Source organism: Ictalurus punctatus, chromosome 3 (genome assembly GCF_001660625.3).
Source record: "Ictalurus punctatus breed USDA103 chromosome 3, Coco_2.0, whole genome shotgun sequence".
Lineage (NCBI taxonomy): Eukaryota > Metazoa > Chordata > Actinopteri > Siluriformes > Ictaluridae > Ictalurus > Ictalurus punctatus.
Genome location: NC_030418.2, coordinates 15477100 through 15493117, shown reverse-complemented (window position 1 = coordinate 15493117; position 16018 = coordinate 15477100). Strand labels below are relative to the sequence as shown.

General features: G+C 36.0%; 1 protein-coding gene across 1 annotated transcript; it reads right to left on the bottom strand.

Moving 5' to 3' along the window:
* Positions 1-2648: 2648 nt before the first annotated feature.
* Positions 2649-7637, bottom strand: emx1 (empty spiracles homeobox 1). Its single transcript, XM_017464547.3, has 3 exons — positions 7019-7637; positions 5132-5316; positions 2649-3660 (listed from the first exon to the last, which is right to left on the bottom strand). The coding sequence occupies exons 1-3, from the start codon at positions 7359-7361 to the stop codon at positions 3493-3495; spliced, it is 696 nt and encodes a 231-aa protein (XP_017320036.1). The 5' UTR covers positions 7362-7637; the 3' UTR covers positions 2649-3492.
* Between the last annotated feature and the right edge of the window lie 8381 nt (positions 7638-16018).

The window sequence follows — 16018 nt, the reverse complement described above, 5'->3', positions numbered from 1 at the left end:
CACACACACACACACACACACACACACACACACACACACACACACACACACACACACACACACACACACACACACACTACATTAAACCCTTACACAGACCTTAAAACCTGCACTTGTTTTAAACTGTCAATTCTACTATCTTAAAGATTAACTTGATTCTCATGGCATGTCACCATGGTTGTAAACAGCATCACAAAATCAACATTTGCTTAGTTCTCTCTATATTTAATCATTTATGAATGCTTGCCTTTTTTTATTTAATTTATTTCATAATTAATAATATATAGCAAACTTCCATTCTGTTGCCATTTTGACATATGGACAGCCTTTGAAATATGGCTTGTACATTTATGCATATTTGCTGCCCTATACATCCATATCTATTTATAAACTTACAATAATTTATTTTTTGAGGAAGCAAAACATCCTATACCTGTGCCTATTTTTCACCATATATATATATATATATATATATATATATATATATATATATATATATATATATATATATATATATATATATATATATATATAATTACACCCTTCATGAAGAAATATATGCAGTAAGTGGTATTTAAACCTCAAACATACAGACATTTTATGTTTTACACAAGAAGGTTTTCTTACCATTAATATCTTGTCACTTGCCCTGTAGTACCTAGCAAGGTTGGAGACACTTATTCATAGATCTTGGACCACTCCTTCCTGTCCTCTTCAATTCAGACCACAGGTTTCAATCCAGAGACTGATGATTGTACAATATTGATCCAGAGAGCTGATGATTGTAGAATACTGATTTTGTGTTTCTGTAAACATTTCTGTGCAGATTTGGAAGTATGTTTGGCTCATCATCTTTGAAATCTTGAAAGGTGAAAGCTCTACATATGGCCAAGTCTGAACCTCCTGGCAGAGTCAGTCAAATTTTGCAGGATTCATGATGCCATCAGTCTTTACGAGATCACCTGAACCACCAGGCTTAAAACACTGCCAAAGCATCAGTGATCAGTCGTATTTTACAGCAGGTTTCAGTGCTTTTTGGTGTATGCAGTCCTCTTTTTTCCACCAAAGATGCTGATGGTATGCATGAGCAAAAGGTTTGATTTTGGTCTTGTGTGACCACAACGCACAATAACAAGTGCTTCTAATGACACTTGGTGAAGTTCAGATGCTGCATTTTATAAAATGCTCTCAGGAAGGGCTTATTTCTGGCAACGCTTCTGAACAGCTTGTTGTTATGAAAGTGGTATTTATCAGTTTATTTTGAAACTTGACAACCACAAGAATTAAATAAACTGTGCCATCCTAAAACCGTCATCTCTAAGTATTTTCCCCTCCTTCACCTTCATCCTCACTGTGTGGTACAGCATGCTCCTAGGTCCAGTTCCAGCTGACTCAGACATGTGAAACTTTTTTGTTATGGCCCTATTGTGTTTAATGGGATTTTTCTTTACTAATTTTTTATATCCATTACAAGCTTTGTGTGGGTCAACAGCCATTTCTCCCCATAGTAATGCTTGAAAAAGACATTTACATGTGTGTAACCTCATATTTATACCTCAGGAAAACAACTATTCCCGTTGACCGAGAAAAAATCTGTTTGCATTTATTTAAGATATTTAGGGGTGTAAATAATTTTGGTAAAAATATATTTTTAGAGTAATTACTATTATTTTTAAATAAGTAGAGTTTGTCCTATTGTTTGGATGGGAAATTTGCATTGTTGTTTGTATTCTTTATTTTATACAATTGTTTTTGCTAAAAAAAAATTATTATATGAACATCATCCTCTATGAAGTCTGATCTAAGTGAAAGTGATTCTGGGTAATAATTTGTTAATAGATTGGTGTGAGAACTGTCTCTCTCTCTCTCTAGGCAAGCAGCCAAGAATACACCAGTGTGGTATTTTTCCCCCCCAAAATCTTTGAACCCTGAGCTTTTGGATATATAACAGAACAAGCAAGATGGAATATACTATTTTACTAATGGTTTAACAAATTCATCAATCATTCATATATACAAATATTTTCTAGATTTTTTAAAAGATTTTATTTTATTATTATTATTATTATTTTGTTTTTACAAAATCTTTAATATACCTAGACGTTTCTACATATTTATCCTTTAGTTTCCTTTCTTTTCCTGGCTGCATATGGGACTAGAGAGTGGGCTTTAGGAATGAATGGTATGTGTGCGCTTTTGAGGATGCAGTATTTGTGTGCACCTGTGTGCAGGATAAGGTGTCCTATACAATAACAAACCTACAGACACAATTTTTCTCTGCTAACTCTTTCTCTTTCCATCTAACATGTAACATTGCCTGTTTTTCTTAAGTGTCATTGTACTTGACTAAAACTCAACTGCAGACTTGGGGTCAAATGCTGGGGTGAAAGATCACGTGCAGGCTCGTTTAACACAGATTCCTTTCCTTTTTTTTGAGACTGTTGAGGCATAATAAAAATTTTAAAAAAAACACAGCACCCGCAGATGTTATCCTGTAAAAGTGAATGAAACGGCACTTTTAAACTTAGCTGAAGTTTATTTGGTATGCCCTAATAATGTAATTTGGCAATCATGTAGTTTATGCTTGTGTATGAGAGAGAGAGAGGATATAAATGTAATCAACAAGAAAAGAACTGCAGAGGCATATAGCCAAGAGTTGTTTCTAAAACATATTTATTATTATGGTCCCTTTCTGGGGGGGTTATATTTTAAATGTACTGTACATTATACAGGCATTAATGTGACAATTGGCAAATATTCAGTAGTTTCTGTTTATGAATCAGTGAAATATTCAGGAGCTGCCACACTGTAACCTGCATCCAGCAGCCAGCATTACCATGACTGAATAAGAACCGAGCATTCAGATCATCAGACACACACACACACACACACACACACACACACACACTCTTGCTCCTACACTGAGGGTAGATCATGTCTAAACTGGCCTGTAAAATGATTCCTTGCAACACAATTTGTTTGTTTTGCCATCGCTGTCAACTGCTACCGGAAAACCTTAATAAAAATATGGAAAAAAAACAAAAACAAACCCTAATGTTAGTAGGAATGGAAGTCTCTAATGTAAATTGGCTGAACTGTCCCCTTAAATGAAGATACAATATAATTTTATACATTTAATTATAACCATCATTAAAGAGTCTTCTTGTAAGTACAAAGCTAGCAATTGACATTAGTAGGTTAAATGCACTGGCATAATGGTTGTGTCGTGCTGGAAAATGGAATTAGTTTTAGTGGTAGTGTTAGTCTTCTGGTGCCAGTGTTGTAGAGAAAGAGCAAAATCATACTTCTGAGTACATTTACAAAGAGCGAAAAAGAACATAGTGAAATGTACATGCCAACATCTCCCTCTCTTACACACATACACACACACACACATAGCAACCAAGTTTAGACTCATACACAGTCATTCCTTAAAACATAAATAAATAGAACTTTTCATGGCCTTGTGTGTGAGCCTGGTGCAAATGGGTTCTAGACGTCAGATGTGACATCTATATCCTCAGATCCAGCCTGTTTGGTGGCAATTCTCCACCGGTTGATGTGGTGATTACCCTTCTTCTTTTGTGTACTCTCTGGTCCCTCTTCTTCCAGCTTCTGCCGTTTGTACTTGGTCCTGCGGTTCTGAAACCACACCTTCACCTTTTGGAGATCAGAGCACAGGGCACAGTGTGAGTGCAAAATTAAGCTTAATACAAAACGGCACATATATACTATACATGCATTCCTAAAAAAAAAAAAAAAAAAAAGTGTCATCTGTGGATTACCACTGTAATCTGGAGTGAGTCATGATTGTTCACTATGATTTTTAAAAAAAGTTTTTTTAATGAGCACAGTAATTGGATACTAAAAATTTGGATTTAATTTGTAGTTAAAAGAACCTAGATAACACTACATTCATGTTGATCACGTTGTGACATCTGAGTAAATAGCTTATAATTTACACAATAATACATAATTTCACAATCCAAACCCATTACGAATTTAAACACAAAGTTTTTAATATTTGTGTGTGTGTGTGTGTGTGTGTGTTTTATTATTATTTATTTGTTCATTTATTTTAAAAAAAAAATATATTAAAGTAGCACATTTAAGAGAGGAGATTTCAGGACAATGAGAGACATTTACTTACTTTGAACACACACACGTACACACACGGAGCCAATATATCAGTTTTGTTCTGTTGAGTTCGCGCTTGACGAGCATCAGCTGTCTGTCAAAAATACTGGAGCTACGTTCCATAATCATATATAGTGCGTAGTTATAAATATGTTAACAAGGTTTACAATTATTTCAATTATTCTGCCTCTAAAAATTCCCCTCATATTTGGTTCCCAAGCCTGTAGCCGCAAGAGCTATGATTGTTATGCGTCTATTTCAGGGAAACAACTTTCAGTTTATTGTCAAATATTATATTTCCCTATTAGCCACTATCCAATTTTTATAAATCAGCAGTAGTCTCTCTGTAATTTCCGCCACAGAATTGCACTTCAGTCGTAAAAAAAAAGGTTTTGACATTTCGTGATTTTTACAAAATCCTAAACAATAGAAAGACTTGTTATAGATATTCTTACAAATTTCGTTATTGTGTTTATTTCATTTTCTTTTTGAAAATTTTTTTTTTTTTAAAATTATTATTTAAGAAACCCTATTGGTAAACCGAAATTTAATTGGCCAAAATTTCCTGTTCTAAACCACACTAACCTATTTCTAATGTTCATCTGACACATTTAAACTCCACGCTGAAACTGCACTAAATCGTGAAATGTATTATTTGAAAGCATCTGGATTTTTTTTTATATGCGACATAATCTTAGACTGTATATTTTCTGTTTTATATGTTGTGCTTCTATTGTGTCTTATAAAAACAAACAACAACAACAACAACAACAACAATAATAATAATAATAATAATAATAATAATAATAATAATAATAATAATATACTTTTTTCCCTTAGGATTAAGATTCCTTGATTAAACTATTTCCTCCACGTTTAATAATTTTTTCTACATTTTTTCATCACTTGCATTAATCTGCATACAGTTCTAGGCGATCCTCTGTGTACTGAGTGTGTGTACAGCTAAGATGAGATCTGGGGGATTAGTATTTACCTGTGTCTCGGACAGGCTGAGACTGTTGGCGAGCTGTTTGCGTTCTGCTCCCACCACATAGTGGTTCTTGTCGAAAGCTCGCTCGAGGCGCAGGAGCTGTGAGGGGGAAAATGCTGTCCGGATCCGCTTGGGCTTCCGCGCAAAAGGCCCGTGAAGCAACAGCGAGTCATGTGAGACGTCGTTCCCTTAAAATACAGAATGAAAAATGAAAGAGGAGTCACAAACAGGGACAAGAAAGCTTGTGCAGTAAGATTAAAATATGCAGAGCTCAAATGTGTGCGACTCTTAAACAATGCAGAGTTTCATTATCCCGTGTGTGTGTGTGTGTGTGTGTGTGTGTGTGTGTGTGCCAACATCTTTCAGCCTATAACAACAATGAACTAGACCTAATCTAAAGCACCACTGTTATATTCCACCCTGACCGCTGATTTTATATATATATATATATATATATATATATATATATATATATATATATATATATATATATATATATATATATATATATATATGCTTTAGTACCCTTGTAGGAATCCGATTTTACATTAAATTCTTCATGATATATTTGTAGTGTCCATCCGTTATAATTGTTATTTTATATGTAAAAGTCTATTTTGTATGTTATTTGACATCCTAGTCGCACTACCAGAAATATCAGAATAAATGGCTGCAGTTATTTTTAGTGGTTTCATAATAATAATAATAATAATAATAATAATAATAATAATAATAATAAACCTCAGTTGAACCTAAATATTTTTTTATAGGTTTTATAAATTAATAACAGTCATGTGTATTCTTATTATTTTTCTTATTATTATTATTGTTATTATTATATATTAATCCAAAAGTCAAAACGAGAAAAAGGTGCAGGAAGTTATTCAAAGTGTTAAACTAGAGAACGACTTAACAGTCAAGACTGATTTCGTAATTTTTCATCATTTTATTAAATAACACTCATTGCTGTTGTTCTTGTTCCGGGTTGATTGTTTTTGTTCACGGATCATCCCAACAAACTGATAATTAGACCCCATCCATTTCAGATATTCCCTTGTTCTTTAGTCTAATCTACATGTTTGTCAAAAGTTTATCCTATGGACCAAATTAACACTCTTTACATAAGACTAATTAAAATCACAAAAGGGATGGATCAAATCATGGTGAATGACGGGGAAATTCTGCAGTGCTATGTTTGACATTCCTGATGATAAATAAAATGCTGTCAACAGAATTCTTTCTGATATCAACAGCAATTTATCCGTAAGAATATAATGACGTGAACTCGTGACCTTGATCTTAAACTTGCGTTGTTCATCCCAAATGCTGTGAAACCAGAATGTTGTTGCCATTTAGTTTGCGCCGTGTAATTTAATTTTATTCTGGGAGAAAATATTTCGTGTGGTTGTGTGGAGTGAGCTGATGTAGTGATGTAGAGCAATAGTGTTAGGTCGCTAGCTGTCATTGCTAGCGAGTAAAATGACAAGAAAATAAAAATTACTTGTGGTGACACAAAAAACAAAAAACAATTTGTCATCTGTATGAAGTATAACTCTAGAGTTTTTGCTCAGAATAATATTTCAGATGTTACTGTCTATAATAATAGTACGACCTTTAGGCCTATATCTAACCACGACTTTCACTGTGAATTCAATCTGCATGGGAAAATTCGTATTATTATTGTTGTTGTTATTATTATTATTATTATTTAAATGTCTGCTTATTTAAGTTGTGAGCAGATCAAAATATTGAGTTTACCTTCGTAGCCTAACTCACGGCACTGGGCTCTTAAAAGTAAATCTGATTTGATAGGAGGTAGCCTATTAAATGAGCCTATATAATATTTTGGTTAACCTGACGCAATGTGTTGTCTTGATCCTCGACATTTACCTTGAAACCGATGCCCAAAAAATCGGTTTCGCAAGACCCATGGGTAGAAATTGAGAGGCTCGCGGTGTTGCGTGCTGAAGAAGTGCGGGTGCTGGAGGTGCGCGCCGCCGAGCTGGTGCGGGTGCACGCCGATGGGCGCGTGCTGCACGGACTCCGGGAAAACAAGCTCGGGATTGGGATAAAGCGCGCGACCTGCTGGGCTTGGATAAGCGTTCAGAAAACTGTCTGTAGGTGCTGTGTAGCTTAGCGCGGTGGGGCGGATAGGGTCATCCCCCGTTAATGGGCTCTCCTTCGCCACCAAAGACTCAATAGTGAAACCGCGCTTCCCTGCTGATGAGAACATAGTCCCTGTCCGTCCCGCCAAAGTCCGGCAGTTGAAGCACGCCTTTACTTCCTTCTCGAGACCTTTGCAGTGACCTCAGTCAAAAGACAGCCCTTCCTCACAGAGACATTGTTAGAGAAAAGCTGCCGGAAAATAACACGGACTGATAACAACTTGAGTAATGCAAACAACGGTTCAGCGTACATCCATGAAACCAACAGTGTGTGCGTTAAAGAAGAAGAAGTGAGGCGAGAGAGGCTGCAGCTTCGCTGATTTGGAGAGCAGGGGCGAAACGCAGTGTCATGATTTGCGCGCTCTGATTGGACAGCGGCTGCGGGCGCTCGGCGCTTATTGGTGGGTGGGCTTTACATTCATTTGGGCCACGTAATGAACTATTAGCTTGATCATTCACTTACTGCCTCCAACAGGTTAGTTTCTCCGCTGTGGATAATAGACAAACCCCGGCTCAAAATAATTATTTCGGCAAAATAGAAAAAAAATACTTCTACTTTCAGATCACACCTCTTTTCTCTGCCTGTCTTTTAATCATCATCATCATCATCATCATTAACAACAACAACAATAATAATAATAATAATAATAATAAGTTACTAATGCTCTACTGAAACGAAATATTCAAATGTTTGTTCCATTCTTGTTTTTCCTTTATTTCTTTAGGCTGCACCTCATATGCAGTTCGCGCGTAAGAGCTGAATAAACTTTGGTCATGGTAAAATTTCTTTCTTTGGTTATGGTAAAATTTGGAAAGAGCATGGAACAGCTTCATGCACCGTAACATGCAACTGTTGTCTATATAGACATCTATTCTTAACAGTGGCTAACATTCAATTACTGTAGGATAATAATTCTCCAGAAAGTCAAATATTGAGAGGCAGCTTATCAGTATTGTAAATTATAGGCCTAGCATAGTTGTGATAGGTTAAAGTCACCATAACTTAAAGTGTTTAGGCTATTCTCGATCTACCGTATCTGCTTTTCTTTTCAGGGCTTTTTAATGAAAAGCCATGACCCGTCTTATAACAGTAACGTATTAACTCAGAGTTTCCAGAGCTTGGACATCGATAAGAATCTGAGAGAAAGCTAGACCCCACCTGTTTCTCCAGCTCACACGGATCAGCTATTAAAGCTGTGGGCTACGGGCCGGAGTTTGGCACTTGGTCCGCACTTACATGAAAACATATAGTCCTACTGTGAACTGAATATGTTTCAGTGGTTTCAGATATGAAAGATATGAAAAGCACACATTAGTCAGTTTCGTGTTGAGTTCATAAACTTCTGCTGCGCTATTAATTTCCAGGCCATCTCGCTTTTCCTGAGGGGTCGGCCAACGTGCGTTTCATCTTGTCGTTTTAAAGGTAATGATTAGCCGCTTCATAGGCTCGTTAGCTTCAGTGCACATTAGAAAATCATTAGAGCTGAGCATTAGACGGCAGAACAACATGTTGAGCACCTATTTAGAAAGCAAAGAGCCCGTGAACATGCATACTCGGCATACGCAGTGGATCTATTGCCCAGCCAGAGAAGTATCTTAATCCTGAAGTTTTACAATTTTGCAGCAATGTGTCTGTAAATATGATAATTGTATAAAAAAAACAAAACAAATAAACCCTAGACCAATATTTATAGAAAATAACATAATAATTGGCAGTTTAATGTGTTTTGGGCCCTGCTTTTAGTCACAAATTTCAGATTTTCATTAGGTTATTTTATACTCTATTATTTTTAATATGCGTTTAAGTGGCAGCAAAATTAAAACAAACAAATAACCAAACTGAAAAAATACAAATTAAGCTGAAAAATATCTCTGGCGAATTTCGTTTTGAAGTTTAGACTACGCGTGCACATAAGTTGTAGTCGTTGTTGTTATTGTTAACAACAACAACAACAACAACAACAACAACAATAATAATAATAATAATAATAATAATAATAATAATAATAATGTCGCCCACACCGTTGTTTGATGTCTATGTCCTGGGTAAAGTCGCCCGATTGCTTCTCTTTTGGTGGTTATAACTAGGCTATTTTTCTATTTTATCTAAAAACACACACACACACACACACACACACACACACACACACACACACACACACACACACACACACACACACACACACACACACACAGATATATATATATATATATATATATATATATATATATATATATATATATATATATATATATATATATATATATATATATAATTTGTTATATGCCTATATATAACATTTCATTTTGTATAACATTAATAATAATTTTTAAATATATATTTTTGGACCAGAGAGGACTAGTTACAAAACCGTTTTAAGTGCGCTGCTTTTGAGTTCCTTGCGCGTGTTTGCCGCTTTACAAAGACAAAAGCATAATCTTCTAAAAGGTCGTCACTGCATTATACACTTACTTTGAATGACAGATAATTTCCAATAAACCCACTGTTTAATCACTGTTTAATTTAAAAAGCTGTAGCACCTAAAGTAAGAGAGAGAGAGAGAGAGAGAGAGAGAGAGAGAGAGAGAACAGAACCTGCCTAGAATCCGATGCACACTAGGTGTACGCGCTCCACTCACATACCCTACAAGCATTTAATACACATCTATAGTTTATAATTGCTATCTTCTCTTAAAATGTGCCGGGGTGGGGGCTGGGTGAGGGAGAGATGGAGAGAGCAAGTCTCACCCAATGTTTCTGTCTGCCACTTTTCTCTCTCGTTCCGTAATTAAGAGCTCATGGAATCTGTAATGAATACTAATGGAGCAACCAGCCATCTGCACAAACACAGAATTAAAATCTACCACGCTGAGAGGGAGAGATAGATTGTGAGAGAGAGAAAGAGGGACGGAGAGGCAGAGATGGGAGGATGGGTGAGAGATTTAACCTTGCAGCAAACCCAGGCGTGAGGAAATGGAGCTATGTGGAGATTTTACACACAAACACACACACACACACACACACACACACACACACACACACACACACACACACACACACACACACACACACACACACACACACACACACCCCGAGCACTATTTGGACCCCATCTGGGAAAAGTGGAAGTGGGACAGCTGTTGATTCAAAAAACACTGTAACAGCAATATGCTGAATGCGCGTTAGATCCCAGCTCTAAATGTAAGATCATTCATTAAAGTATGCATAAAAATACCAGTGTTGTTCCATTGATTTGATTTTAAAAGTGTTGCCAAGAAACGTTAGGTTACAGACCTGCGCTAACTAACTATCTGACTTCGTGACCCGGGCTTAATGATTACCTGAGATTTAAACGAATTGGTAAAACAACCTCCACAAGTTCTCAGCCTGAGAACTGCAGAGCTCCAGTGCAGTGGCATGAAACACAAGTGAATCTGAGTGAATGTTCTCCCCAATGAACTGTGTAATGGTATTCCTTCTGTCCACTGCTGCCCTCTAGAGGTAGGTGGGAAACAATTTGGTTTTGGTAACTGCCTGAAAAGATCTGAAAAATTCCATCATAATTATTTCTGTAAATCGAAGTGGATATTTATTCAAAGACATCATTATTAGCTCCGCAAAAATTGGCAAAATGACAATTAAATTTTCTGCAATAAAACATTCAGAAAATATATTTTTCCTCAAAAACATATGTAGGCTATCATTTACACCCCAAATGGATATTTAAATCAAACAAAACTGTCATTCTAGGGGAAAAAAGTCACATTAAAAAAATTTCTCACAGTTTCCACAAATTCTTTGGTTGCCATTGAGCAAACATGACTGTTAAGTTCTTTGTCCGATACCAGTCACAGAACCAGAATTTGGACCTTGCACTGCCTGATTTCCATTCGTCTGGGCCCAGGAAGAAGTCACACTGACACCATTGTTCAGTGGAAGCTTCTTAGTTTAATGATACAGAAAGCATAGTATATATACACACAGAAATATTGATAAAGAATGATAAATGTCAATTGGAACAAGTCACAGATAAAATCAAAATATCTATTATGTATGTTTGAGTGACTTAAGAACCATAAGACATCTTGACTACCAGATAATAAGAGAAGAAGAAGAACCGAGAGAGAGTGAATGAGCACGAAAGACGAGGTGATTAGGAATGCATACTCATACAACACATGCCAAGAACACAAAACAATTTGGTTCCATTACATCATGACAAACTAGAGACCTTCAGAATTTTGACACAGAGATCATGCCTGAAACTCATCAATAACATTGTAAATCATGTAAAATCCCTTTGTCATCCATTAACACAGGCAAAACCAAATACATTTCAATAATTTGATATGCGCAGCAGATAATGAATAAATAAATAAATAAATATATATATATATATATATATATATATATATATATATATATATATATATATATATATATATAAAGTAGTTATTCATTATGTTATGCATAGCTTATTTGAGGGTTGCTCAGAGGTTAGGCTCTGGGACACTGAACAGAAGGTTCTGAGTTCAAGTTCCAGCACCACCAAGCTCCTTGTGCAAAGCCTGAACCCTGCTTGCTTCAGTGGCATGTACCATATCAGGCCCCTGCTTCCTCACAAGCTACTTACAGTACATGTGTGATAAATCTATTTCTTCTTCTTAAATTTGCCAAGAATTGGATGCATGAATATGAGCCAAATATCAACACAAAGACCGCAGTTTCAGAAAAGCACAGTTTAATTGACTGGGATGTCTAGTTTCTATCTCTCTACTTTTGAAACAGCTTTTGTAAGAAAAAACCCTTCCCTGAAAGCACACTGCCTGAACATCACCAGGTGCCATAATTTAAATCATACTCTACCTTGTGGTCAGATAAGAACAAAATCAATGTTTTTGTCATGAAAATTGTTTGCATGTTTGGCAGAAAATGTGGAGTGCATACCAGGAAAAGCTTTTAGTCAAGTTAAGACTTGACTGTAGATTAATTTTTCAACAAGACAAAGACAACAATGACCCAAAACTTGCATTCAAAGTAACATCCAAATTTTTTTAGCACAAGCACAAAACCAGTGGTTGGTAATTTGCATCTCAGTCTCCAGATATGAACCATATTAAAATACAGAATAGCAATACAAAAAATCGATCAATCAAATAATCTTTGTGGAATTTTTAACTAATTGCTCTAAGATCTCAATGGGACTTTAAATTAGTGCTTTATTAATGTCAGGCACACTTGGAGTGTAAATCTATTAAGCATATAGCCTAGATTAAAGACGCATAGACAGTGTAGTGTAAATATTATCTGTAAAACATAAATATGTGGTGTGCTACAAGTGCCCACTTAGAGTGATAAAGCATTTGGCGTTTTCTCATTAGAATAGATCTAAATTGTTCCAAGTCATGTATAACATTTTCTGTTCAATAAGCATTTAATAATAAACATTTCTTTATTCACGTATACCTATTCCTTGGTAAGGTTAAAACTGTAGAGTATTTAAAATGCAGTCAGTTCAGTAAAAATACTAATATATTGGGTGTCCAAAAACGTTTGATGCATACTCACACTTCCATGTGCTATTCAATTTATTTAATCACATTTTTTTTATTTTTAAAATCATTCTGGAGTTAATTCCAGCACTACTGATTTCTGGTAGGCATTTCTTTTCTCAGATGACAATCAAGATTATGTATATTCACGGGTGTTTAGTGATAAAAATGGAATGTTATAGTACATGAGTGTAACGATCTCTCATCGTAACTTTTCCCTCTCTGTGTTGAATAAAATCTTAAGATGAAAGACAATATCTTAACATCTATTCAATGATCACTTCAGTGTTTCTCATTTCAAGTTGGTGAGCTTAAATCCAGAATAAGGCGCTTAAACCTCAACTAGTGAGCTGCATGGCTGGATTTCATTCTGCCTCACTTGTATGTTAGCTTGGATGAAACCTTCTATAAAAATATCTACTATAAATATAAAATAATCTTTCTCCTGTAAATGCAAAGAGTGCTGTGTACACCTGTTATGCATTACGGATTCTCACAAAGAACTACAATAATTCCAAGAAATTCTAAATTTAAGGGGAATATACCTGTGCTGGTTTCCTAGATCAATGCTTCTCAAACCTGTCCTGGGGGACCCCCAGCACTGCACATTTTGTATGTCTCCCTCATCTAACACACCTGATTCGACTCATCAGCTCATTAATACAGACTGCAAGACCTTAATTGAGTGGGTCAGATAAGGGAGACATACAAAATGCGCAGTGCTGGAGGTCCTCCACGGCAGGTTTGAGGAACCCTGTTCTAGATCACTAGTGATCATAGACTATGGCCTTTAACGGAATGTTAGTTGTAAATGCTCTAGTGCCCCCATGTGGAGTACACTATCACAGCAGAATATAAAGTCGCGGCTTGTCTTTAAATGATGGATTGGTGCAGGTGTGTTGGTGCAGAAGGAGCAAAATTGTATTATCTTGACAGTTTTTTGAAATTCAAATGTATAACTATCAATATATATTTCACACTAAGTATATATAATTCTCTCTCCACGCACTCTTTTCCTTTAGCTGTTGTGATAACTGCAGAGTACAGGCGAGTAAATTCACAGTTGTAATATTACTTATAGCCACTCTCTGAACGGATTGGAGAACCTCCCAAGCACCACTTTTTAAAAACTAATTAACTTAGTTTTAAAACTCTTTTTTGCACCTTTGCACCTGCTTTAAGGCAAATACACTTGGATGGTAAGTCCTTTAAGATAAAAGATTAATAGACAGTGCTAATATTAACTGTAAAACACATGTGATGTGCTAAAAGTGCTTAACTAAAATGATATTTTTTGATTCAATCTAGACTGTTCCAATGAAATAAAATAACTTCTAATATTTCTCAGTTCACTAAAACTTTAATAGTGATCAATTCTTACATCATTTACGCCTAATTGGTTAACTTTTCAAGTTTTACATTAGGCTGATATAAAAGGCAGCTAAACAAAATGCTAAAATAGAGCATGTTCAAAAACGTCTGACCTGCAGTGTATGTGTCTGTACATACATAAATACATACATTAATACCTTCAGTGCATATATCTGTACATACATTAGAGTGGAGAAACATACTGTAACAAGTGCAGATTCTGCCTGATAGGTTACTGCATTGAGCAGTTAACATCTTCCCATACCCTGTGGCAGGTATAAACATGCTGAGCAGTTGACCCAGTAGAATCAAAATGGCAGGATCAAAAGCTCCAAGTGTCTCTAAACAGAGTGCATTATTAGGGCAGATGTCAAGATTGGGAAAAGACATCAGTAAATGGGGTCAGAAATCTGAAAAATTTCAAAAGATTCTTCAGATATTTAAGGGTTCTTTGCTTCCTAAAAGTTTCTTCTTGGGTCCCTAGGTTCTACATAGCACCTTTAAGGGTTCCCCCCAGAGGGACAACTGAACCTTTAACATTTGACCTTTATTATTAAGGGGCTTTAAGAATGTAGAATCTGTTTTTTGGACAGCCTAAAATTAGTTCAGTTAAAAAAGGATAGCCTCTGGCTTTTGTGGCCCTGAACAGGAAACCTGAAAGAGATTTACACTGAACCGTTATTATCACAAAAGATAATTTTAAAAACTCCATATAATTAAACATTTTAGAGCTTATTGTGTGCGTTTTCTAAATATAAACAAGACCAATTAGATGGCGGTGGATTTTAGAAGGACGAGAACTGCGAACAAGCCCATAAATATCATGGGTGAGGAGGTTGGAATTGTCGAGCACTACAAGTAATTGGGTGTCCACTTGAACAACAGACTGACTGGAGGACCAACACAGACACTGTGTAGGCTGCAAGAAGCGGATGAACAAGGGGACTCTACTTTCTGAGGAAGCTCAGATAGTTCAATGTATGCACCAAGATGCTGGAGATCGTCTACCAGTCTGTGGTAACAAGTGCTATCTATGATCTTTGGACAAAACCTGGAGATGTTTGAGTCAGTGAGAAGTAGGAGGTCACTGAACAAAATGCTCTCCATCATGGACAACCCATCTCACCCAATTCATGTAACACTACAAAGACCACAGAGGTCATTTTCCAACCGACTCATTCAGCTCTGCTGCCATAAAGAACGTTTTAGGAAGTCATTCTTACCTTTCACCATAACACTGTACAACAGCTCATCTCTGTGTGATGGGTGAACACACTGTCGCACAACCATCTGCACATAGTCTACTGTTTATATCATACATCTGTTGTATATATTATTCACCTGCCATTTTTGGGCACACACCTGTTTTTATTGCTCCCTATTCTTTTATTTATTAGCCTACTATTGCTCGTTTTGATGTTGTATATATCTTTATTTAATATTCAGTGTGTGTGTGTTTTTTTTTTTTTTTTTTTTTGCAATTCTGCTTTTAATTTTATTGTTATACTTTATGCTGCTGTAACATAATAATATCCTTCTCGGGATCAATAGCACGGGCGTATAATCCTTTTAATAAAACGTAAAATCATCCCCCGCACTTTTTCACTGTGTATCTTTGATTTCTATACGTGTACGTGCCTGTAAGTCTTTACGTCACCTGACGTTGCCATGACAATTGGTCCTCACGTCACGTGTCACGCCCATGCTCACACACACGCTGAGCGCTCAGTGGTCGAGATGCGGCAAAAAAAAAAATCCCATTCACTAATTTTTTAATACATTCTTTTGGCATGTGGTATTCG